The sequence below is a fragment of the Rattus norvegicus genome, chromosome 4 (genome assembly GCF_036323735.1).
Source record: "Rattus norvegicus strain BN/NHsdMcwi chromosome 4, GRCr8, whole genome shotgun sequence".
Lineage (NCBI taxonomy): Eukaryota > Metazoa > Chordata > Mammalia > Rodentia > Muridae > Rattus > Rattus norvegicus.
Window position 1 is genome coordinate 154,080,362 of NC_086022.1, and position 23,839 is coordinate 154,104,200.

Genomic DNA, 23,839 nt, shown 5'->3' on the forward strand with positions numbered 1-23,839 from the left:
GCACAGCATGGGAGGGTAAGATCCTAGGTTTCCAGATGCACTGTCAGAATAAAGGGGTGCGCCCCTCTAAGGCAGGCAGACCTCCGGTGGCTAAGGCATTCTCTATGCTTACTTGTCTTGATTGGCTGGCCCCAAAGCTCTAGGCCTGGAACCATGAGCCACACCACCTCCTTCTATCTCTCCCTATCAGCACCCACAAAGCTTAGCCCCACAAAGTGGGCTGCCCATGCCCCTCCTAGGGAACGCTCACAGGGTTACGAGTGTCCTTCCGGGTCTGGGGCTAGCACAGCTCTGAACAAACTCAGTGACCAGGGTGGGGTATCCTCAATCCCCCCAGTTCAGAGGCTGTTCTATGGGTATCAGTCGGCCTCTATGGAGCAGAAGGGCATGGTCCAGTTGCTCAGAGCTGGAATCAGGGCAATCCGGCTGAGGTCACCCCACTCCTGCACCAGCCCCTCCTCTGACAACAAGAAGGGATTAGAGGAGAAGCCAGTGGATTAGAGGGGTGATTGCTCACCGCCTCCCCCCTGATCTCCTGGGGGGACCCTCTGTCAGATGCAGCTGGAGGCGGCATCTCTTACTTGGGACTGGCCAGCAGGGAGAACGCTTGCATGCCCAGGGACCTGGGTGGCAGCAAGTTCGTTCACAGCAGGAGCACTGTCCTCCTCCCCTGTCCCTCCCCCAGTGGGAACACCATGGCAAGAAGCCCCACATTGTCCTCCAGCCACAGCTGGGGCCACCGTGGACAGCAGACAGCTGCATGGACCTTCCTGCGGAAAATGCCAATTGTCCTGTGGCTGCTGCTCTTGGACACCTCCCTGCCGACTGCAAGGAGCCAGGCTACAATTCCTCTGGAAACGTGAGCCTTGAGTTTGATCCTACCCTGAAGACCCTTCTTCAGGCCTTCTCCCACTGGCCAGCTGCCCTGCCTCTGAGATAACCTTTCCTTCCTACCCCCAAACCACCTCGTGTCCTTTCTGGTTTTGGAGTTTACCCATCTTTACCTCCTGGCTTTGTGTGGTTGATGTCGGGCTTAGATGAGGGTGCAGGCATCCGGCGGGGAAGATAAACTACAAGATGGTGTGGGTTTGGGCTGCAGTGGTCCTGGAAATGACCACTGTGCTCCAGCCTAGGACTCACTGGGTGACCTGTGCTTGAACACCAAGAGGGGGTAAAACAGCCATAAACGGACAGACAGGCTGGTGCCTACGGCAGGGGCTTAGGGGCTCAGGATGGGTTCTGTTGGCCTTGTTCCTTCCCTACCTGTCTCCTTCAAGGCTTCAATTCTGCACCATACATTAAAACTAGTGTTTGGGGAAAATGACACTCAGAATTTACATCTGATACAGTCTCCCTGGATGGGTTTTTTTCCCAGTCAGGAATGTCCCAGTTACTAAAGGGATCTCAGGGTCCCAGACTGAGTCTTCACAGTTCACATCTGAGCCTAGCTGCTAGTGCCTAGCTGACAGATCACGGGCTCATGCCGTGTCTGTGATTTGGGGAGAATGGGCTTCCATGACACTGGGTGACCTCCTCTCCCTTGCTCTGTTCAGCACTGTTCTAATGATCGCTTTCAGCCAGTGAGGGAGATAATACCATTCTCCGAGCACGCAGGTCCACAGAGGAAAAATAGTGCTGAGCCAGCCTGGCTTTTGAGGCAAGCCCAGCACAAGCTGAGCAGTCTTTATCACAGACGGCGATTTCCAGGATGGCAGGGGGCCAAGAAAAGATGGCTGGCATCCAGGGTGGCCATCCACACAGAAACCCCGAGAGCAGCATGGGATAGCCACCTCCAAAACTCTGCTGCTGCCTTCTGTTCCCAGGAGGCCAGGGCTCGACCACATACTCCCCTCCCGTTCTCACCAGGTCCCGTGCAGTCCCTCAAACCTGTCCTGTTGAACCTCCCACTCACCATCAGCCTTGGCCACTTGCCCTCCCTACACAAGGCTGCCACAAACCTCCTGGTGCCCCATCCTGGAGACTGCGGCCCCCACACCTGGATGCCTTGAGGTGCTCCCCTTTTCTCTTGCTGTCTCACATCTTGATTCCTGAAGCACAGAGATGGCTTTCCATGGGTGCCCAATTGATTTCTCTGCTAACTTCAAGAACCTTGCCATATGCATGTCCCTGAAACCACAAGATGTCCCATTGTCTGCCATCACAGATCAACCCACACTACACACTTTTCTTGCCAAGAGTCCAGTTGCCCTCAGTGTCTCAATCCTATGCATGCCCTAAGGCTCTTTCCAGTCTCTTCCTGGTCAGACTCCCACACTCAACGCCTTTGCATACTTCTTCCTGAGCACCATGGGAATTTGTCAAGGTATAGTGTTTTGGTAGCCCCTAAGGTTATGGAGTGTACGACCTACCCAATGACATTAAGTGACCTTGTGTCGGAAGGCTCACATTTAACATGGCCCAAGCTACATGCATCACCTTCACTCCCTGATCCACACAGGCTGCCTTCCTTACATTCTCAGCTATGGTCAACAAGCCAAGCTGGAGGCTCTGAAGTAATTTCCCACTCCTTCAGGCTCTCTACCTAAGATTCTACCTTTGAGCATCTGACATCTGACCATGATAAGAATGCACACATAGGGGGTTGGGGATTTAGCTCAGTGGTAGAGCGCTTGCCTAGCAAACGCAAGGCCCTGGGTTCGGTCCCCAGCTCTGAAAAAAAGAAAAAAGAAAAAGAAAAAGAAAAAGAATGCACACATAGGCTTTCCTGTCTTGCAGAGTGAAGCTCTGGGCTGAAACCTTCGGCAGGGATCTGTACAGCACGGTGACCAGATACTCGGGTTCTCTCCTGCTGCAGAAGGTTAGTGACCTCTCCCAGAGAGCTCAAGCAGAGACAGACATCCCAACATCAGAGCCATAGTAGGAGGCCTGAGAGACCTTGTCTGTTGGTCTCATATTCAAATGGGGTCCAGGGAGGCTCCACTTACAGGGTTAACCAGCGTGGACAGTGGGGTCAAGAGCATTCTGTCAGTTCAGATGCGCAGGAAGCCACGGACAAGAGACCTGCAAGAAGTCTATTGGGTCGGGGTGGAGGTTTGGTGTGGATGCCTGAGAAGAGCAGAGAGAGAGGAGCTGGTTAGAGCACAGACATGGGGGCTGAAGGGGCAGCAGGCAGCCTGGGAGAGCCAGAGGAGGTATCAGGGGACCCAGGCTGTGCCCAGGGATGCAGCATCCCCTGCACTCAGGCAGGCTGAGACAATGCCTGGATCCCAGCAGACATAGGCAACCCTGCCAGACTCGTTCATTAAGTGCCCAAGTGCTGATCCATGGCTGACCTGTGCCCAGCCAGCGCATGAGTGGACATCTTTTTCCAGTCTCCGACTCCCTGGATACGATCACAAGGGTTTGGCTTCTGTTACACCATAACCTAAGAGAGTATGACACGCTTTAATGGAAATTACCCACAATCCCAATCTTCTCCATCTTGCAAGTGATGGAATCCTTAGGTTTCCCGCCAGCCCTGAGCACACTGACACCCTACCCCATCCCCTTTGTACTGCAGAAAGTGGGAGGAGCCCGGGTGGGCCCTGGGGTCTCTTGCAAAACTAAGACTCCAGGAGCCCTCACGGCACCCCATTCTGTTACGAACCCTGCAGCTCTGGGTGAGGAAGAGGAGGAGGGATTGTATAGTCACTGGGGGTAAATCAGTATCAAAAGCTGTAGAAGCACCATGTCTTACAGAGTAACTTGCCTAAGGTCCCATGGCCAACAGTTCACAGGGCTGGTCAAGACTCACTGGTGGGGCTGGACTGATGGCTCAGCAGGTAACAGCACTGACTGCTCTTCCAGACATCCTGAGTTCAACTCCCAGCCACCATATCACAACCATCTGTAATGGAATCCGATGCCCTCTTCTGGTGTGTCTGAAGACAGTGACAGTGTGCTCACACAAGAGTCATTGAGGATTGTCCCTGAGCAGACAGGAATTTGAAGTCAGTTCCTAGGCTCCCTTGGGCGTACCAGCACTACTTCTCGTGGAACTGCTAAGCTGGACTCCTTAGTAGGAATCACACACGCATGTGCGCACGTGTGTGCGCGCGCGCACGCACACACACACACACACACACACACACACAGTACTGTTCTTGGGGGCTGAGCAAAAGTGAATGGACATGGAGGCTGCTTCTTTGTCACTTTCGAGGTGGTCACAGCAGGTGCAAGGACAGGAACTGGTGCAAGGACAGGAACTGCTGGTATCCCATCACCCCCAGTGTCCAGTCTCCTCCAAGCTGCCCAGCTCACCGGCTCTGACTGCTGTCGAGTTTAATTGCTGCCAAATGTCAGTCAGCTCCCACTGAGGATAAAAACTGCCATGTGTCTGGAGGCCTGAACAGAGGACGTTTGAAGGCAGACAGATGGAGACGGATGGTCATGGGTATCTGACTGTAGGGAGCTGGTAAGGTTTTAGGACAAAAATGACCCTGGCGCATTCAGGTGCAGGCACCCTGGTCCCAAGCAAAGATGTGCTTCTTTCCATCTTCACCCTGCCCAGAAGTACAAGGATGCAGAACCCAGTCTGAAGATCAAAGAGGTGGATGGCTTGGAGCTGGTGAAGAAGTTCTCAGAGGACATGGAGACCATGCTTCGGAGGAAAGTTGAGGCTGTGGAGGTAACACTGTCCATCCCCCAGCACTGGCCTTATGGACCCTATTAGGGACTCCACTGATTGTAGATGTCCTCCCCTGGCTGGGTGGGGTTCACACTATTAACGAGGTCACCACAGGTGTCGGGGTAGGCATGTCATACAAGGAAGAGGACACCTCTAGTTCCCAGCCCGGCTTTGTAGATATTCAGGGACGAGGTTACCCAAGCACCTCAGAGCAACCATGGAGGGTTGATCCTCATGGCTGAAAGGCTCATGGCTTAAGAGAAGGAAGCAGCGGTGTTGAACATGGGAGGAGGAGCAGGAAGCTTGGGTTATGATGGCCTAGGAGAGCAATTGCTGGTGACGCTCCCTTCCTTTGGTGCTCCCTCCCTCAGAGCCTGGTGGAGGCCGCTGAGGAGGCTGACCTGAACCATGAGTTCAATGCGTCTCTGGTGGTAAGTCCTCTAGGGAGTGGGTGCTAGGCTGTGGCTCTGCCCCACCCCCATGGCCTGGGGTACCAGCTGTGAGGGGAGCTGAGCAGCAGCCACTCGTTCTATGTCCCAGTGCCAGGCTGTACCCTGGCCTTGTCAGTGAGGCTTTCGGGGGCTCAGGAGAAGCAAGGTCAGGTTGGGCGAGGATGTGAGGGCTACCAGCCCTCTGTGTCCAGGGAACAGTGAGTTATCACCGGAGAGAGGCCAGGTCAAGATCTGGTCTGGGATACTGGGTGTCCTGGGTGCTTTCTACTACTGTGGTAAACACCAGGGTCAAAAGCAGCGTGGGGAGGATTAGGCTTGCACATCTCAATCACAGCCCATCCGTGGCAGGAGCCAAGGTGAGAGTTCAAGGCTAGAAGAATCCAGAGGCAGAACCTGAGGCAAACCCTGGAGGAGAACCTGCTTAATGGGTTTCCCCCCCTTGGTTCACTCATTGACCATCTGCCCACGGGTGGCACCTCTCACAGTGGACTGGGCCCTCCCACATTGATATTAATCAAGGAAGTGCTTCCACAGACTTGCCTCCAGGCCAATCAGATGAAGGCATTTCTCTCAGTTAGGATCCTCTTCCAAGAGGGCCCAAACTTGTGTCAGGCTGATGGAAAACTAAGCAGCTCTCAGGGTGTGTGAGGGCCGGAGTCAGGGAGGGACACAGCTGGGCCTACGCTCACAAAGCTAATACTGACTAGAGGCCAGCAAGATGGAGCCATGAGGGGTGCTATGGCCACAGTTCTAGAGAGACTTAAGGTATAAGGCTTGTAGTTGGGGGAGAGAGTGTCAGTAGAAATGGATCTAATTATGGCCCCTTGGGTCACAGCCTTCTTGCCCTATGGTGAGGAAACAGAACAAGACCCAGGCCCTCAGGGCAGGGCCCCAAAGGCTCCTTGAGCCATCTGGCTCTCCAGTACCCTCAGCACCCGGAAGAATCCGACAGTGCCAGCAAGGTCCTTTGCCTCCTTCTGGCTCCTTGAGTCTCCATCTGTCTGTCCGTCTCTGACTACTTGTGGTTTTGCCACACACACTAAACCAACTGGAGAATCAAAATGATTGGTCCAATTTGACCACAACCAGCCAGTGAACCCTCAGATCCAGTTATCTTGACGTGTGTTGTGGCCACACATCTCCATCCACCGAGGGCAACATTACTGAGCTCCGAGTTCCACCCCCTACCCAACCCCGCGCCTCACTTCCGGTTCCTCCTGACGCTTCCGCTCCTTTCTCTGGGCCTCTCCACTCTTCTTTCTCTTACTCTTCCCCCTCACTCCCTTCCTCCTCTCCCCTCTTTGGTTCGGGCTGTCTCTTCTGGGCCTGTTCCCCCTTTTTGCCCCAGTTTAACTACTACAACTCAGTACTGATCAATGAGAAGGATGACAAGGGCAACTATGTGGAGCTGGGAGCTGAGTTTCTTCTCGAGTCCGACGCCCACTTCAACAACCTGAGGGTGAATGTCTCCATGAGCAGCGTGCAGCTACCCACCAATGTGTACAACAAAGGTGACTGTCTCCTTGCCACTGGGTAGTCTAGGGGATAGGATGGGGATCCTAGAGGGTTTAAGAGATTCTGTGTCCATTTTCCCAAGAAGCACTACAGGGCATTGACTGTCTCTCCAACCTCCTTGATACCATGAAAAAAGAAATTATTCTGCACAGCATAGAGTATTCTATTCCTTGTTGCTATGACAAAATGCCTGAAGCTGAGTAACACGGGAGAGGTTTCCCTAGCCCAAGGTCTGGGAGGCTGAGTTTAGCCAGCACAGCACTGCTTTGATGAGCTTCCCAGCTGCATCCCACTGTGGCAAAGGGTGTCATGGTGGGTATCTGGATAAGGGACCTCAACCATGCAGGGAAGCAGGGAGTTAGAGAATGGGAAAAGCTAGTCTCACTCTTCCACAGAAATGCTTTCAAGAGAACTCACCAGAGTCCATAGAATTCTATGGACTCTGTCTTAGGGCAACACTCACCCTGATCTAACTACCTCTCCCTAAACTCTGTCTTTTCTCTTATGACTGTGCTGAGCACCACACAAGCCCTGGGAATACATACATGGTACAGACACACCTCACCACACACATGTACTGACAGACCTCAGCACACACATGTACTGACAAATCTCAGCACAGATACCTACTGACAAACCTCAGCACACACATGTACTGACAAACCTCAGCACACACGTGTACTGACAGACCTCAGCACACACATGTACAGACAAATCTCAGCACAGATACCTACTGACAAACCTCAGCACACACATGTACAGACGAACCTCAGCACAAACATGTACAGACAAATATTGAACATATACATGCTACAGACAGACACACCTCAGCACACATGCTACAGATGAATCCAAGCACACACATGTACAGACAAACCTGAGCACATAGGCTGGGAGAGAGGTGATACTTCTGGATTAGTGTGCATGGGCTACAATTGAGGCAGATGCAGCCCCAAGGGAAGCAGGAATGCTTACCCATGTTTATGTGTGTAGCCTGTGTCTCGTGATGCTAATTTCACATCTTATGAAGTTCCTTCCATGCTCCCACTTTCAGACCCAGACATTTTAAATGGCGTCTATATGTCCGAAGCCCTGAACCCTGTGTTTGTGGAGAACTTTCAGAGAGACCCCACATTGACCTGGCAGTATTTTGGCAGTTCAACTGGGTTCTTCAGGATCTATCCAGGTGAGGACACAGGGTGGCGTCTCTGTCACCTCTGGGCTTGTTCTCTGAGAACAAAGGACTGAAGACGGCTCCTAGTCCTCAGCCCCTGTGAATGAAGGGCCCCTGTAGACAAGGTATGTTCAACCCACACTTGCCTTCTTACAACCTGCTGTGACATAGTCACACATCGTGGGAGCATTACAGAAGTTGTCACCAGTATTGAGTGACAACTGTCCTGAGAACGCCTATGGATGCCCAGGACAACCCTGCAAGCCCTCCCCTTAAGGGCTGTTCCTAGTTGGAGAGCAGAGTGCACTGTCCTCATACAGGGTGGGAGAAGCTCTCTTATCTCCACAGAACGGAAAAGTGGGTGGGGAACAGCCTGACAACAGGCCACACGGTGTGAACTGAGATCCTTAGAACCCTCGTGAAACACTGGGCATGTGCACACCTCCAGCACTGCAGGGGTGCAGAAAGGAGGATCCTGGGAAATCACTGGGCACTCGCTCTGGTGGAATTGGTGACCACCACATTCAGTGAAGACTGTGTCTCAAAGAGTAAGGTGGAAGACAACAGAGAAAGACCCACTGTTGGTCGTTTGCCTCCACAGATGCACACACTGGTGCTAGCCCCAAACACACACACACACACATACACACACACATACACACACACACACACACACACACACACATACACACACATACACACACACATACACACACACACACTGGTGCTAGCCCCAAACACACACACACACACATACACACACACATACACACACACACACACACACACATACACACACATACACACACACATACACACACACACACTGGTGCTAGCCCCAAACACACACACACACACACACATACACACACACGCACACACACATACACACACATACACACATACACACACACATACACACACATACACACACACACACACACACACACACACACGCACACAGGCACGCATACATGCATGGACCCACTTACTCACAGACCCATGCACGGATGCACGTGTATTTGTGTGTCTTGACTTCTGTTTTCTTGACACTTAGAGAAATTCACTTCCTTTCGAGTATCTATGTCCAGAAAGACTTGTGGTGTCCCCTCTTCTGGAAAGACACTGGAATGGCAAAAACAGGCCTCTCTTTGATTCTAGGCTGGAAAGTTAAGCCCTCTCACAGAGGGCAAAGAACAAATGTAGCTCCCATCCCTGGAAGCGTCTGTCAGACATTCCCAGTTAACTGTGAGCGTCTGCTTCTGTGCCCAGATTCCTTTCGCTCTCCTGGATTCCGAGGCCTTGATGCTTGAGGAACTCAGGCTGTCCCCAGAGTAGAATTCCTGCGAGGAACCCTCTTGCTCCATTTTTAATTGGATTGTTTTTCTTCTTGTTGAGCCTCAGGAGTTCTCTGTATATCCTGACTATTAATTCCCTGTCGGTGTAATAATTTATAAATATTTTCTCCCATTTTGTGGGTTGCCTTTTTAATTTGTTGATATTGTCTTATAGTCTTTTAATGGATAGTACTTAAATTAGCCCATCTTCCTTTTGTTGCCTATGCCTTTGGTGTTACAGCCAAGAAATCGTTGCCAACTCCAGTGTCGTGAGAATTCTTCACTATGTGTTTTAGTAAGAATTCTGCAGTTGTGACTCTTTTTTTATTGGATATTTTTTATTTAAATTTTAAATGTTATCCCCTTTCTCGGTTTCCCGTCCATAAACCCCCGATCATCCCCCCCTTCTTCTATAAGGGTGTTCCCCCACCCATCCACATGCCTTCCCACCTCCCCGCCCTGACATTCCCCTAGACTGGGGGTCGAGCCTTGGGAGGACCAAGGTTTTCTCCTCCCATTGGTGCCCAACAAGGTCATCCTTTGCTACATATGCAGCTGGGGCCACAGGTCTGTCCATGTGAACTCTTTGGATGATGGTTTAGTCCCTGGGAGTTCTGGTTGGTTGGTATTGTTGTTCTTATGGGGTTGCAAACCCCTTCAGCTCCTTCAATTCTTTTTCTAACTCCTCCAATGGGGATCCCATTCTCAGTCCAATGGTTGACTGTGAGCATCTGTCTCTGTATTTGTCAGGCTCTGGCAGAGCCTCTCAGGAGACAGCTTTATCAGGCTCCTGTCAGCGTGCACTTCTTGGCATCAGTGATATTGTCTGGGTTTGGTGGCTGTGTGTATATGGGCTGGATCCCCAGGTGGTGCAGGCTCTGGATGGCCATTCCTTCAGTTTCTGCTCAAAACTTTGTCTCCATATCTCCTCCTATGAATATTTTTGTTCCCCCTTTTAATAAAGACTGAAGCATCCACACTTTGGTCGTCCTTCTTGAGCTTCATGTGGTCTATGGATTGCATCTTGGGTAATTCGAGCTTTTGGTATCCACTTATCAGTGAGTGCATACCATGTGTGTTCTTTGTGATTGGGTTACCTCACTCAGAATGATATTTTCTAGTTCCATCCATTTGCCTAAGTATTTCATGAAGTCATTGTTTTTGATAGCTGAGTAATATTCCATTGTGTAGATGTACCACATTTTCTGTATCCATTCCTCTGTTGAAGGGCATCTGGGTTCTTTCCAGCTTCTGGCTATTATAAATAAGGCTGCGATGAACATAGTGGAGCATGCGTCCTTGTCATATGTTGGAGCACCTTTTGGGTATATGCCAGGAGTTGTGAATCTTTTTTTTTTTTTTTGGTTCTTTTTTCCGGAGCTGGGGACTGAACCCAGGGCCTTGTGCTTCCTAGGTAAGCGCTCTACCACTGAGCTAAATCCCCAACCCCAGGAGTTGTGAATCTTATACTCAAGTTTTTACTCATTCTGAGTTGATTCTGTACACTGTGTTAGTAAGTGTTCTGCTTCTTTCTTTTACATGTGGTCGCCAGGTTTTCCCAGCATTATTTGTTTAAAGACCATTGCTTGTGCTCAGGTAGACTTGGCCTCCCTGTCAACAATAATTTGATTGGGATGCAAGGGTTTCTTCCTACAGTCTCTCTTTTGTTTCATGGGTCTATCTGTGTGTTCATAACATACTATTTTGATTACTGACATCATATCATAAGTGTTAAGAATCAAAAGATATGACTCATTTGAGTGTAGCTCACTTTTGTATCACTGGGACAAAACACCCTTCCAAAACAGCTTATGGGAGGAAAGATGTATCTTGATTCATGGCTTCTGGGGGTCTCAGTCCACTGAGAAAGGAAGCTCTAGTATAACAGAGTTCATAACAACAGGAGCGTGTTGCTCCCCCCTCACCTTGCAGCAGTAGGCAGAAAAAGTGTCAGAACTGGGGGGTCAGAATGTGTGACTTTTATGCTATACAACTGTGTGCCTGCACATAGGTATGTGCACCACATGGGTGCAGTGCCCATGGTGGCCAGAAGAGGGCACTGAATGTCTTGGAACCAGAGTTATAGGTTATTACTGGGGCCAGGAACTGAGCGCAGTCCTTAGCAAGAGCAGAAAGCACTCTTAACCACTGAGCCATTTCCCCAGGACCCCATCAGTTTATAGTTTTATTGTGCTTTTTTTTTAACTTCCTTTCTGCTGTTACTGAAAATTGAATCATTTTGGTAATTTCCTCTCCAGGTTGCTCATGGCAACTGAATTTGTTTGCTATGTTGCAGAATTTGTTTCTGAGGCCTAACACCTGTCTTCTGGGCTCTATGAAGTTTCCTGTAAATCAAACCTACAGTGTGTGAACACAGAGCATCTTTCTTTTTCCCGTTTCTCTTTTTCTTGCCTCATTGCTCTGGCTGGAACTTCCAGTACTGGTTAAAACACAACTGTTTGAAGATGTGTCTGTTTTTATGACACCTACAAGCAAACGCTTCCAACCTTATGTTGTGGCTTTTTTTTTTCCATCCCTGGCTTTAGTTATGTCGAAGTGAATTTTCTTCTGCTGAGAGTTTGTTGAACCTTTTTGTCATGGGAGCGAGTTGGATTTTGCCAAATTTGTTTTCTGCTTCATTTGGATGATCATGCTGGGCTTGTTTTTGTTTTTGTTTTTTCCCTCCTTCTGTTAAAGTGACATTTTATATCAGTCTGTTTTCACAGGTTGGGAAATCCTTGCATGGCAGGAATGGTGCATTGCTCTTTTAAACTGCTACAGGACCTACCTTGCCGGGCTTTATTGGAGTCCCACATCATTTCTGTTTCTGAGGATACCATACTCTAGCTTTCTTGTAGCATGTGTCTGTGGCATCAGGGCAATGTGGCCTCGTGGACTAGGTTAAGAAATAGTAATCCCTCCTCAGATTTAGAGAAAAAGATTGCAGATTTGCATGAAGTTAAGTGTTTGGTACTGTTCACCTGGAGGCCATTGGATCTGGACTTCACTTTGTAGGGTGATTTTTAATTTTTGTTTCAATCTCCCTATTCGTATGAGTCAGGTTGGACTATTTTCCTGATTTAGTTGTGGTAGCTTTTGTGCTTCTACAGTTTGTCCATCTCACATGGGCTGTCCAACTGGTTGCCATATAACCACACCAACCTTTCTTTTACTTCCACAGAATTAGAATGACCGGCCCATTTTCATTTTTGATTTTAGTAATCTGAGTCTGTTTTTTTATGATTTATTTATTTATTTATTTATTTATTTATTTATTTATTTATTTATTTATTTAATGCATGTGAGTACACTGTAGCTGTCTTCAGACACCAGAAGAGGGCATCAGATCCCATTACAGATGGTTGTGAGCCACCGTGTGCTTGCTGGGAATTGAACTCAGGACCTCTGGAAGAACAGTCAGTGCTCTTAACCACTGAGCCATCTCTCCAGCCCCCAGTCTGTTTTCTTAATAGCCTTGTCAATTTTATTGATGGTGTCAAAATTTTTATTTCACTTGTTTTCCCTGTTTTTTATGACTTTATTTAATCTTCTAATTTAATTTATTTTCTTCCTATATTTTTGCATTTGGTTTCTTCTGTTTTATACTTCTTTTTTCTAAAAAAAAAAGTTGATTTATTCTAATTAACTCACAAAATGTCACACAGGCAGTTTAAGGGAGCCAGTCAAACACTTGTCCCACCCCAAACTCCACATGTCTCAGTGAACTTCTGTACAGTCAGAATGGCCATTGTGAAGCCACAGAACTTCATTCTGGGCTTCGAACTTTCGTTATCAATTACTTTATGTTCTGTTATGTTTATTGGTGTTTTATCTGCATGTTTGTGCACCACATGCATTCTTGGTGCCTACAGCAGCCAGAAAGGGATGTCAGATCTCCTGGGACTAGAATTACAGATGGTTGTGAGCTGCCATGTGGGAATAGAACTCGGGTCCTCTGAAAGGGTTCCTAACTCCTGAGCCATCTCCCCAGCCCTGATCAATTACAGTTTTATTCAGGTATCACACACACACACACACACGCACGCACGCACGCACACACACACACTATTACGGAGTTGAATTTTTTTTAATTTAAGCGTCTTGTCCTCTGTCATGACTTGTGCACTCTTGCTTCCATTTTGTCCCTTCTCATCACCTGGCATCACTCTGTCTTGCTCTCCTTTCTAAGCGCTGTGCTCACACTTACACTTGTCTACACACGAATGTAGACACTGTAGGCTAGGATCCACATTGATCTGAGTTTGGATCAACTCCCTAAATACTACACCTTCCAAATCCATCCATTTTTTTTTCTGAATTATTTCATGTGTCTGTACAAGTAACTAATATTCCATTTTGTATACGTGGCACACATCTATCTTTATCCACTCATCTACCGATGATAGCCAACCATCTAAATAAAACACATGCCTGTGAATATACCTCCAGGGTTCGATATGGAGTTCTCTGGGTATACGCGGTTCCAGCAGTGGAATAGCAGGGTCGTACGGTAGTTCTAGTTTGACTTGTTGAGGAACCTCCAAACTGACTTCCATGCTGGCTGTATTAACTTTTACTCCCACCAGCAGTGGATAAAGATTTCCCTTTATGGATAATTGCTGAAGATCTCTTCGTGACAGCCATTCTGACTAGGGTGAGCAGGTGTCCCCAAGAGCTTTTAATTGGCATTTCCTTAATGGCGAGGAATGTTCAACGCTTTCAAAAAAAATCATTCTTGGCAATTTGTGTTTCTTCCCTTGAGAACTGTTCATTTCACTTGGCCGCCTATTGAGTGGCAACTTTGGGGGGGGGGGGTTAGGTGTTGACTATTTGAAGTTCTTTGGAAATTCTGAATATCAGACCCTGGCCTAAAGTGTAGGCGGTAGATTCCCTCCTGTTCTGTGGGCTGCTTGCCCTGCTGCTGTCTTCCGATGGTTACTTTTGCTTTTGCTGTGCAGAAGCTTTTTAATCTCATGTGGTCCATGCCATCTGCTTGTTCTCGGAGCTTGGTCTTGTGCTGTCTAGGGTTTTTTTATTTGTTTTTTGTTTTGTGTTTTGTTTTGTTTTGTTATTGTTGTTGTTTGAGATAGTTCTTGCCTAACCTGTGTCTTGAAGCGTATCGCTAGTTTCCCTTTAGGACTTTTCAGTGTTTCAGATTTTAAATTAAGATCCATTTCCAACTGACTTTTGCACGAGGCAAAGTTTACTTTCAGCATTCCGACATTAGATGTCCAGGTTCATCAACACCATTGTCGGGTGGGCTCTTTTTCCGTTGCAAATTGTTGCCCTCTTTGTCAAAGACTGGGTGGCCACAGCTTGGTCTGTTTGTTTCCAGGTCCTCCATTTTGTCTCGTGAGTCTGCCTGCCTCTTTGTATGCCACTGCCGAGCTATCTTAATCACTAGAGCATTGCAACATATACTCTGCATCCATCCTGTAGGATCAGTTGAGGCCAGGTATTACCATGCTTCCAAGCTGGGTTCTTTCTCAAGATTGCTTTGGGTAATCATGGTCTTTCATGATTCCATGCAAAATCTTGGAGTTTTTTTCTAGATCTGTAAAATATGACATCAAAATTTTTATATATCTTATATTAAATCTATAGATTAATTTTGGCAGTATAGTCATTTTCACAGTATTAATTCTGCCAATCCAGGAGGGCCAACCTTCTTTGACCGATGCAGATCTCTCTGAAAGATCTGGGATTTGAAACCTTAAAGAATGGGGCGGACTGTGGTCTAATGCTGTAGACAATTCTACTTCAGTTTCAGTGTACTCCTCTACACAAACGAGCAAAGAAAGCAATGAGCCAAGGAAGATCGTTTGAGTTCGGGAAAACATGTGAACACTAGTGAACACATACTGAATGTTTCCAGAGCAGCCCTCTTCCACAGCTGTCTCAGGACAGACCACACAGTTTAAACACCATTGCCTGGCACGTGCTATAGATTATATCTGAGAAAGTATGAAAACAAGGCAGAGGCCATGCCCAGACTCAGGGCGCACTGAGGGCAGCTCTCAGCAGACCCTGTCACCAGATCAGGTTCTATAGCTGTGTTCTGACATCCAACAAGAATAAACATATCTTATAAGTTGAGTGCAAATAAATGTTTAACACAGGAGGCTCGAAATTATATCAAGAACAACCCAGGGAATGAAATGCACCTGAGGTAAAAGGCCCTGTGCTTTTCCCCAGAGCCTCTCTCACAGTTCCCCAAGGAATTATGAGTTATTCTTTTGACCTTGTTCCAATAAGGAGCATGGAAGATCTTTTTATCAACTATCATCTATCTTTATTCCCCTTTTCAGTGCCTTAATGTTTTTTTTGTAGAGGCCTTTCATTTATTTGGTTAGGTTTATTTTTAGATACTTAATTTTTGGAGCTATTATGAATGAAATATTATTCCTCATTTCTTCTCCAAGAGTTTATTGTTGATATATATGAAAGTTACAGGTTTTTTAAAAAAATATTGATTTTGTGTCATGCAGCTTTGATGTAAATATTTATTAGATCTAGATCCAGTAGACTTTATCATCTGCCAAGTATAAAATCACATCTACAAATAAGGAAAGTTTGACTTCTTTATCTCCTTTAAGCCTTTCTCTTGTCTAATTGCTGATATCACTTACAGCGCTATACTGAATAAGAGGGGGAGAGTGGGCATCCACGTCGGATTACTGACTTTAGAGGGAATGGTCTCAGTTTGTCTCTGTTTACTATAATGTTGGCATAGGCCTGTTTTAAATCACCTTTATTATTTGGAAGTGTGCCCCACCTAGTCCCAATGTCTCCAGGACTTTGATCATGAGGCCATTCTGAGCTTTGTCAAATAACCTTGTGATGTCAGCTGAGATGGTTTTGTGGTTTCCGTCCTTCGGTTAGCTTATGTAGTGCACTACGTTTACTGATTTACATCTGTTAAACCAACCTGGTATCTCTGGGATGAGGCTCACTTGGCTATGATGTGTAAACTTCTCAATGTGCTCCTTAATTTGTTATGCAAGTATTTCATTAAGAATTTTTGAGCTGGGCACGGTGCAGCATGCCTTTAGTCCCAGCATTTAAGAGGCAGAGGCAGGCAGAGCTGTCTCAGCTGCTGTGAATTTATGTGTACAACTATCCTGCTGTGCTGGAAAATACTGTTTCCTGTAGCCATCCACCCATCTCTTACAACCTTTCCATCCATTCTTCCACAATGAGCCCTGAGCCTGAGGAGGATGGAGAGGAGGAAGAGGGAGAGGAGAAGGAGGAGAGAGAGGGAGAGAAAGGAGAGGAGGAGGGAGAGGGAGAGGGAGAGGAGGAGGGGAAAGAGAGGAGGAGGGAAGGGAGAAGGAGGGAGAGGATAAGGAGGGAAAAGAGGAGGGAGAGGAGGAGGGAGAGGAGTGAGAGGTAGAGGAGTAGGAGGAAGAGGAGGGAGAGGAGGAGGGAGAGAAGGAGGAGGGAGAGGAAGAGGAGGGAGAGGAGGAGGGAGAGAAGGAGGAGGGAGAGGAAGAGGAGGGAGAGAAGGAGGAGGGAGAGGAAGAGGAGGGAGAGGAGGAGGAGGGAGAGGAAGAGGAGGGAGAGAAGGAGGAGGGAGAGAAGGAGGAGGGAGAGGAAGAGGAGGGAGAGGAGGAGGGAGAGAAGGAGGAGGGAGAGAAGTGGGAGGGAGGGGAGGAGGGAGGGGAGGAGTGGCATACATGTCTCATTTAGGGCTGAGCAGTCAGCAGTCTCTTATTCTCTGCTCCTTGACCAGTTGTGCGTGTCTGTGTTAATTACCACTGATTACAACAGAAGCTTCTCTAATGAGGGTTGAGAGATGCAATAATCTATTGGTATAATGGTCATTACAAGTCAGTTTAATACTACGTCTATTTAACAGATTAGCCATCCTCAGTTCTCCCCTAGGCCTGTGACCTGTCCACCACAGGTTCTTTGCCCTAATATTGGTGCTGGAATTGTTTTCGTCTTGTAGAGAAGGCCTTAAATCCAAGCAGAGGGTGGTTGGTTGCTCCCAGAACATCCGTGCCACCATTGCACCGGCGGGTGTGTCTTTTCGTGCTGATCGTGGCTGAAGCTTGCAGAGTTCACGGTGGTTAGTCCTGGTGATCACCTTCCTCCCCTGCTCCCTTGCCTGGCCCCCTCCAGCACAGCAGGGTTAGACTTCCAGTTTGACATCAGTTTGATCTTCTTCATATTCTTGACTCACGTGTGTGGTATGCTCAGCAATAGGGGCCTTCCAGCAAGTTCCAGAGACTAAGGGCGTTGGCACAGGAAGATTGAGGGAATCTAGGCAACGCCACTGAACAACTGCAAAAGAGATAACCCATTCCTGGCACTGCGGTGCCAGATAGGGGTATTGTTGTTACCTTGTGATTGTGTAAATCCACCTAAACTCTCTATATGTATATACTTTAGGAAGCCCCATCATCCTCCCACCCCAACCTCACTTAACTCTTCCCCATCGTTCCATTCATCCCTTGGTACCACTGCACTCTGTCTCCCCTCCCTTTAAACCCCTTCCCCATGGTCCCTGGCTAATGTTCTGACCTCTGTGGGTATTGCAAATGGAGTGCATGTATCTGAAGATTCAAAACCACCATCCACAAATGGGAGATGCTGTCCATCTGGGCCCGGGTGTCCTCACTCAGCACGGTTGTTTTCAGTTCTGTCCATTTACCTGTAAATTCATAATTTATTTTTATTTTTATTATTTTTTGAAATTAATACATAATTACATCATTTCCTCCCTTCCCTTTCCTTCCTCCACCTCTTCTATGTCCCCCAACCTTGCTCCCTCTCAAATTCATGGCTTCTTTTTCTTTGTTATAAACACACGTGTAAGTACATATATGAATATATATATAAATAATTTTTTCTGTACATTCAGTTTTACTTGTATGTACACAGTTTCAGAGCTGGACAATTATTATTTGATAACCAGTTAGGAGGCTCATCCCTGGGGTAGACGATCTCTCACACTCTCAGCGTTTTCCAGTTATCTGTGGTTCTTGGTTTAGGGGTGAAACCTCATGGGATTCCCCCACTTCGTGTTAGCATGTCTCAGTGTCGTACTTGCTTAGGTCTTATTGTTGAAGTGTATCGTAGGTGCTAGGAGACATAATCACAGAGCCCTGGTTTTTACAAACTTTCTGCACCCTCTTCTACAGCGTTCCCAGAGTCTTAGATGTAAGAGTTGTACTGTGGGTGTATGCCTCAGGGGCTGGTTATCCCGGGATCTGTTATGTCCTATATTGGCCTCTGTTTGCTGCAAAGAGAGGCTGGTGAGAACTGAGAGCTGCACGTCTCTGTGGGTGTAAGTGTTGAGGGTCCAATTGATCATGCTGGTTTTAAAAAGTTCTCCTCTGAGACCCATGACCTCACTGGTCCTCAGGAAGCCAAATAGGGTTCCAGAACCAGACATGATTTCCCCCTGTTGAGAGGGCCTTAAGTCCATTAGACAGCTGTTGGTTACCACCAAGACATGATGCCATCATGGCACCTTAGGGATATCTTGCCATACTGCTCATGATTGTGGACCATGGGCATCACAGCTAGGTAAGACTGTTGCTCTCTCTCTCTCTCTCTCTCTCTCTCTCTCTCTCTCTCTCTCTCTTTCTCTCTGCCACTAGCACAGCACTCTCTGACATTTTGAAAACTAGTCCTCAGGGAGGAGGCTTTGAGATCAGGTCCAGCTCAGATTCCTGAGTCCTGTCTGCAGAGAATGCTGTCTTCAGCAGTAAGGACTAGTAGAAAGTAACCAAGAGCAAGGACAGCAGCCCATGTCATTTTGAGAGCCTCTTGGAAGAACTGACCAACAAGTCAAAAGGGAGTTTCTATGGCTGGTACTGGGATTTTTGTTATGGCTCTTGAGGAAAGCATTGTCAGCCCAAATAGCATAAGAGTGTACGAGAGAGAGAGAGAGAGAGAGAGAGAGAGAGAGAGAGAGAGAGTTTGTGGAGGGGGTGTAATATGTATTTTATTATATCTATTTCTTATATGTTATGTGTAATTTTAGATAAGCAAAATATTATGATTCCTTGTGGTTTTTTCAAGCATCCTTAGTTTTTCCCATGTCCCTCTTCATAACACCTACATCTGCCTCCTCTCTAAGGTGCCCCTGCCTTGGCCTCTTTCTGTTTCCCTGGTTTCTTCAGTTGCTCCAGATTATAGAATATATAGTCACATCTGCAGATTTAGAGCAAGGAACAACAGATGTGTGTGTGTGTGTGTGTGTGTGTGAGAGAGAGAGAGAGAGAGAGAGAGAGAGAGAGAGAGAGAGAGAGAGGGAGAGAGAGGGAGAGAGAGGAGCAGAGAGAGGCAGAGAGGAGACAGAAAGACAGGAGACAGAGACAAAGAGAAGAGAGAGAGAGCAAGAGAGGCAGACAGACAGAGAGAGACAGAGACACAGAGAGGAAAGAGGGAGAAGGAGAGAGAGAGAGAGAGAGAGAGAGAGAGAGAGAGAGAGAGAGAGAGAGAGAGCGCACAGCGTGTCTGTCTGGATCTGCCTCACCCCACTCTGCATATGTTCGAGTTCCTTCCATCCAGTTACCTACAGATCTCATTCTTCATTACATCTGCATAGTACCCAGTGAGAACATGAATCTTTCCTATCTGTCCGCCATGGGAGAAGATCCCACATTTTCCTTACCCATTCATCAGTTGATGGGCACCTAGTTGTTACATTTCTTGGCTATTGTGAACTGAACAGCAGAGAACGTGGAAATATCTCTGCAGTAGGAGAGAGAGGTTTCTAGGTATATGCCCAGGGTGCTGTAACTAGATTGTGTGCTACGTCTGTTGCTAGCTTTCTAAGGAGTAGCCACCATGATTTTCCTAGTGGCTGCAACAGTTCCCATCCCCACCAGCAGTGAATCACTGTCACTCTTTCTCCACATCCTCCATCATCCTCCTCCTCTATCATCATCACCACCACCATCTTAACCTTTCTTATTCAACTTATTTCTTAAGTTGAAATTTCAAAGGAGCTTTAATTTGCATTTCCCTGATAGCGAAGGACGCAGAACATTTTTAAGAAATGTTTCTCAGACATTTGTATTTTGTCTTTTGAGAATTTTGTTGAGTTTCGTATCTCATTTTCTAGCGAGCAGTTTATTTTCTTGATATTTCATTCCTAGATTTTGTATATTAATCCTTTGTCAGATGTATACCTAGCAAATGTTTTTCCCATTCTGCCTTTTCACATGAATAATAGTATATTTTACCTTTTAGTTTCATGAGGTACCATTTATTTATTAACTGTGGGACTTACTGCCTGTGCTATTAGGATTTCATTCACAAAGTCCTTCCTGTACCTACACCCTCAGTGTGTTTCATACTTTGGAATAGAATACATACAGTGTACCAGGTCTTTTGCTGAGGTTTCTGATCCATCTGGAGTTGAGGTTTGTACAGGGTGAGAGAGAAGAATCTAGTTTGACCAGCACTGCTGAAGATGGGATCTGTTCTCCAGTGTTTATTGTTGGACTCTGTCAAAATCAGACGGCTGTAGGAATGTAGGCCTACATGTGAGTCCTCATTGATCAAGGTGTCTGTTTTATGCCAGTACCATGCTGTTTTTATTACTGTAGCTCTGTACTGTGACTTGGAATCTGGGTGACAACTAATACGTTTTCCTTCCTAAGTACAGGACTTCCTTGAGCCTCTCACGTAAGGCAGATGTAATAGCAACAAGCCACCCCCTGCTGTTATTATCAGAGGTTAGCCTTCATTCCTTCCCCACTTTCTACTTTTCAGAATCAATTAATGTGTGAGTGTGATACGGTAATGTTCCTATACATATACACTTTTAATAATTCAGCCCGTTCGGTCCCCAGCTCCGAAAAAAAGAACCAAAAAAAAGAAAAAAAAAAAAAGCAAATGATTCAGCCCATTGACTTCTGACCTCCTAAATTCTGACCAGAAATCTCCTGATTATCTTACTGATGAATCCCTTCTATCCTGATGCTTTTAACATCTTCTCCTTGTCTTTGACTTTTTGAAAGTTTGACCATAATGTCTTTTACAATTGGCCCTGTATGTTGATCTTGCTTAAAATTGGGGGGGGGGTTATATTTTTATACATCAGCAATGTTTAATACATATATATATTCATATTTATAGACTTCATCAAATTTGAGAAGTTTGGGGACATTATTTCTTCAAATAGTCCGTCTCCCTCCCTCCTTTCCCTCCCTCCCTCCCTCTCCTTCCCTCCCTCATTCCTCCTTCCCTCTCTCGCCCTCCCTCACTCCCTCTCCCCATCTCATTCTCCTCCTGGGACTCCTCTCCTGCGTCTCTGCCCTCTTTGCTAGACTTTATACTTTCTTCACTCAACTATCTTTATCGTCCGACCTTTGCTTTCACTGACTGAGCCTTCTGTCTGCCAAAATCTACCTTTGAAACATGGTAGTTGGCTTTTCATTTTAGTTATAGTGTTTACAACTCCAAATTTTCCTTTAAAAAAAAATTTTTTTTCGGAGCTGAAGACCGAACCCAGGGCCTTGTGCTTGCTAGGCAAGCGCTTCCTTTTAAAATTTTTTAAACTTTTTCTTTGTTGATATTTCACTTTGTTCATATATTGTTGCTTGGCTTTCTCCATGCTGTCCTCTGTTCCTTTGGGTGACCTGACTTGAAGACTTTTGCAGAGTCTCTGTCTGGTAGATCTTCCGTCTGGCGCTTTTCAGAGACAGTTTCCACCAATCCCCAGTCCCTTGAATGGGCCATATGTTGCCATATATACATCCTTAGTATGCCTGGCGTTTGTTTTAGTTTTCATTGAAAAGCGGGCATTTTGGGTTCGGTCCCCAGCTCCGAAAAAAAGAAAAAAAAAAAAGAAAAGCAGGCATTTAAATCTAAGACTGTAGTAGCCCTGCAAATCCGACGCCTTCCTCCATGCTCTGCTATGGCTTTATCCTCTTATTGTTTCAGACTGACTCGTACTGAAGACCTGTCTGAAGTATATATTTAAGGTCTTGGATTCTGCGTGCATCACATGCATGATCACTTTGATACACGCAGTTATTTTAAAATATTACTTTCTTTAATGCATGGCTACAAAAATAGCAACATGGGTTGATGGGAAGGAAAATACCTGGTCTTTAAGTTTTCTAGAAGTAACTTAGGGTTGGAGGAGGGACCCACACCAAAGGGAGAACAAAGGCAACAGAGCCGGCCAGAGGTCTTCATGACCCCATGTGTACATCCTGGTAACTGGAGTCAGCAACCTCAACAGGACCCGCTATTTTGGGAAAGCTGGGCCTTTGGGGCCAAACTTGACTTCTGTAAGCTGTGCGTTAGCTAAGAATACATGCACAGCTGCCTGCCCAGGACTGACATGGGAGGTGGGCAGCTACTACTGCTAGGAGCCGAAACTGATAGACGGTAACTGCAATTTACCCTCAAAGAGTTCTCCTCCAAGGTGAAAGCCTTTAATAGACCCAAAAGTTCCAAAATAGTGATATCAGATATACTCAAACCATGCAATTATTGTCTAGGTGGGCAGGCTCCCAGGGCCTCCCACTCAGCCGTCTTATCTTCCAGAACGCTTTCTCTGCTTCACTTGCTTTAAAAATGTATAAAGCCGGCTTAGTGTACGAACTCTTAGAACTTGCCTTTTTATTCCGTTTGATGCCACCAGGATTCAGTGTCTCAATCTCTCCATCCTCCTTGGCAACTATGGGCTGCTTCCCACTCTTGTCTTTCACTTTTAGGAAAAGCATTGCTGTAAACATGCGCTCTCTCCCCCTCCCTCTCCCTCTCTCCCTTCCTCCCCTCCCTCCCCCCTCTTCCTCTCTCTCATGCATGCACATGGTGGACAATACAGAAGATCCCCTGCACACTAGGCAAGCACTCCCCCACTGAACTCTGACCCCATGTGTGAGAATTCCTGTACCTGTCATTTGAGGCATGATGCAGGACTTTCCCTTGAATCTGTATCTAGGAATAAATTTTCTAGGTCTTAAGATATCTAGGTACTCAGCTTTGGAAAACAAACTGTTTTCCCACACACTTTTATCAATCATATTCCCTTAAAGCGATGAATAAGATATTATACTGACTCATATTTTACCTCAGTATTGTTAAGCCTCAAAATACCCTGTTAGTCTATAATGGTATTTCATCACGGTCTGACATCACAATTCCCTGAGCATGTAGTAAAAGTGGCACTTCTTCGTTATTAGCTGGATGTGAAAAGCATATTGCATTTTGCCCACTTATCTCTTGGGTTTTCCGTTAATCCATATTTGCATTTCTATCAATACGCTGACTTGATCTTAGCAAATCCTTTCATGCATTGCTACATTGGACTCATTAATATTTTGATTATGAGCTCTGCATTTATACTTGTGTGGTAGTTTGGACAGGGATGGCCCCCATAGACTTATGCGTCTGAATGCTTGGCCCATAAGGAATGGCACTTGCAGTTGGGCTGAATGCATTTGTGCTACGGTATAACCACAAGTCTATGGGCCAGAGGGTGAATGCGGTTGTTTGAATAAGAATGGTCTCCATAGACTCACATCTTTGAATGCTTGGCCCATAGCAAGTGGAATGATTAGGAGGTGTGGCCTCATTGGGATAGGTGTGGCCTCATTGGGATAGGTGTGGCCTCATTGGGGTAGGTGTGGCCACATTGGTGTAGGTGTGGCCTCATTGGGGTAGGTGTGGCCTAATTGGGGTAGGTGTGGCCTAATTGGGGTAGGTGTGGCCTCATTGGGGTAGGTGTGGCTTCGTTGGGGTAGGTGTGGCCTTGTTG

The 23,839-nt window shown here is 46.8% G+C and overlaps 1 protein-coding gene across 2 annotated transcripts in view; it reads left to right on the top strand.

Moving 5' to 3' along the window:
- Window positions 1-515: 515 nt before the first annotated feature.
- The window catches only part of Cacna2d4 (calcium voltage-gated channel auxiliary subunit alpha2delta 4), a 116,493-nt gene continuing 93,169 nt past the window's right edge, over window positions 516-23,839 (top strand). For both annotated transcript variants that reach the window (XM_063286109.1, NM_001191751.2), the window contains exons 1-6: window positions 516-859; window positions 2,737-2,818; window positions 4,511-4,627; window positions 4,999-5,058; window positions 6,428-6,590; window positions 7,649-7,780. In XM_063286109.1, coding sequence (XP_063142179.1) covers window positions 612-859; window positions 2,737-2,818; window positions 4,511-4,627; window positions 4,999-5,058; window positions 6,428-6,590; window positions 7,649-7,780 — 802 coding nt within the window. In that variant the 5' untranslated portion in view covers window positions 516-611. The remainder of the gene's footprint in view (window positions 860-2,736; window positions 2,819-4,510; window positions 4,628-4,998; window positions 5,059-6,427; window positions 6,591-7,648; window positions 7,781-23,839) is intronic.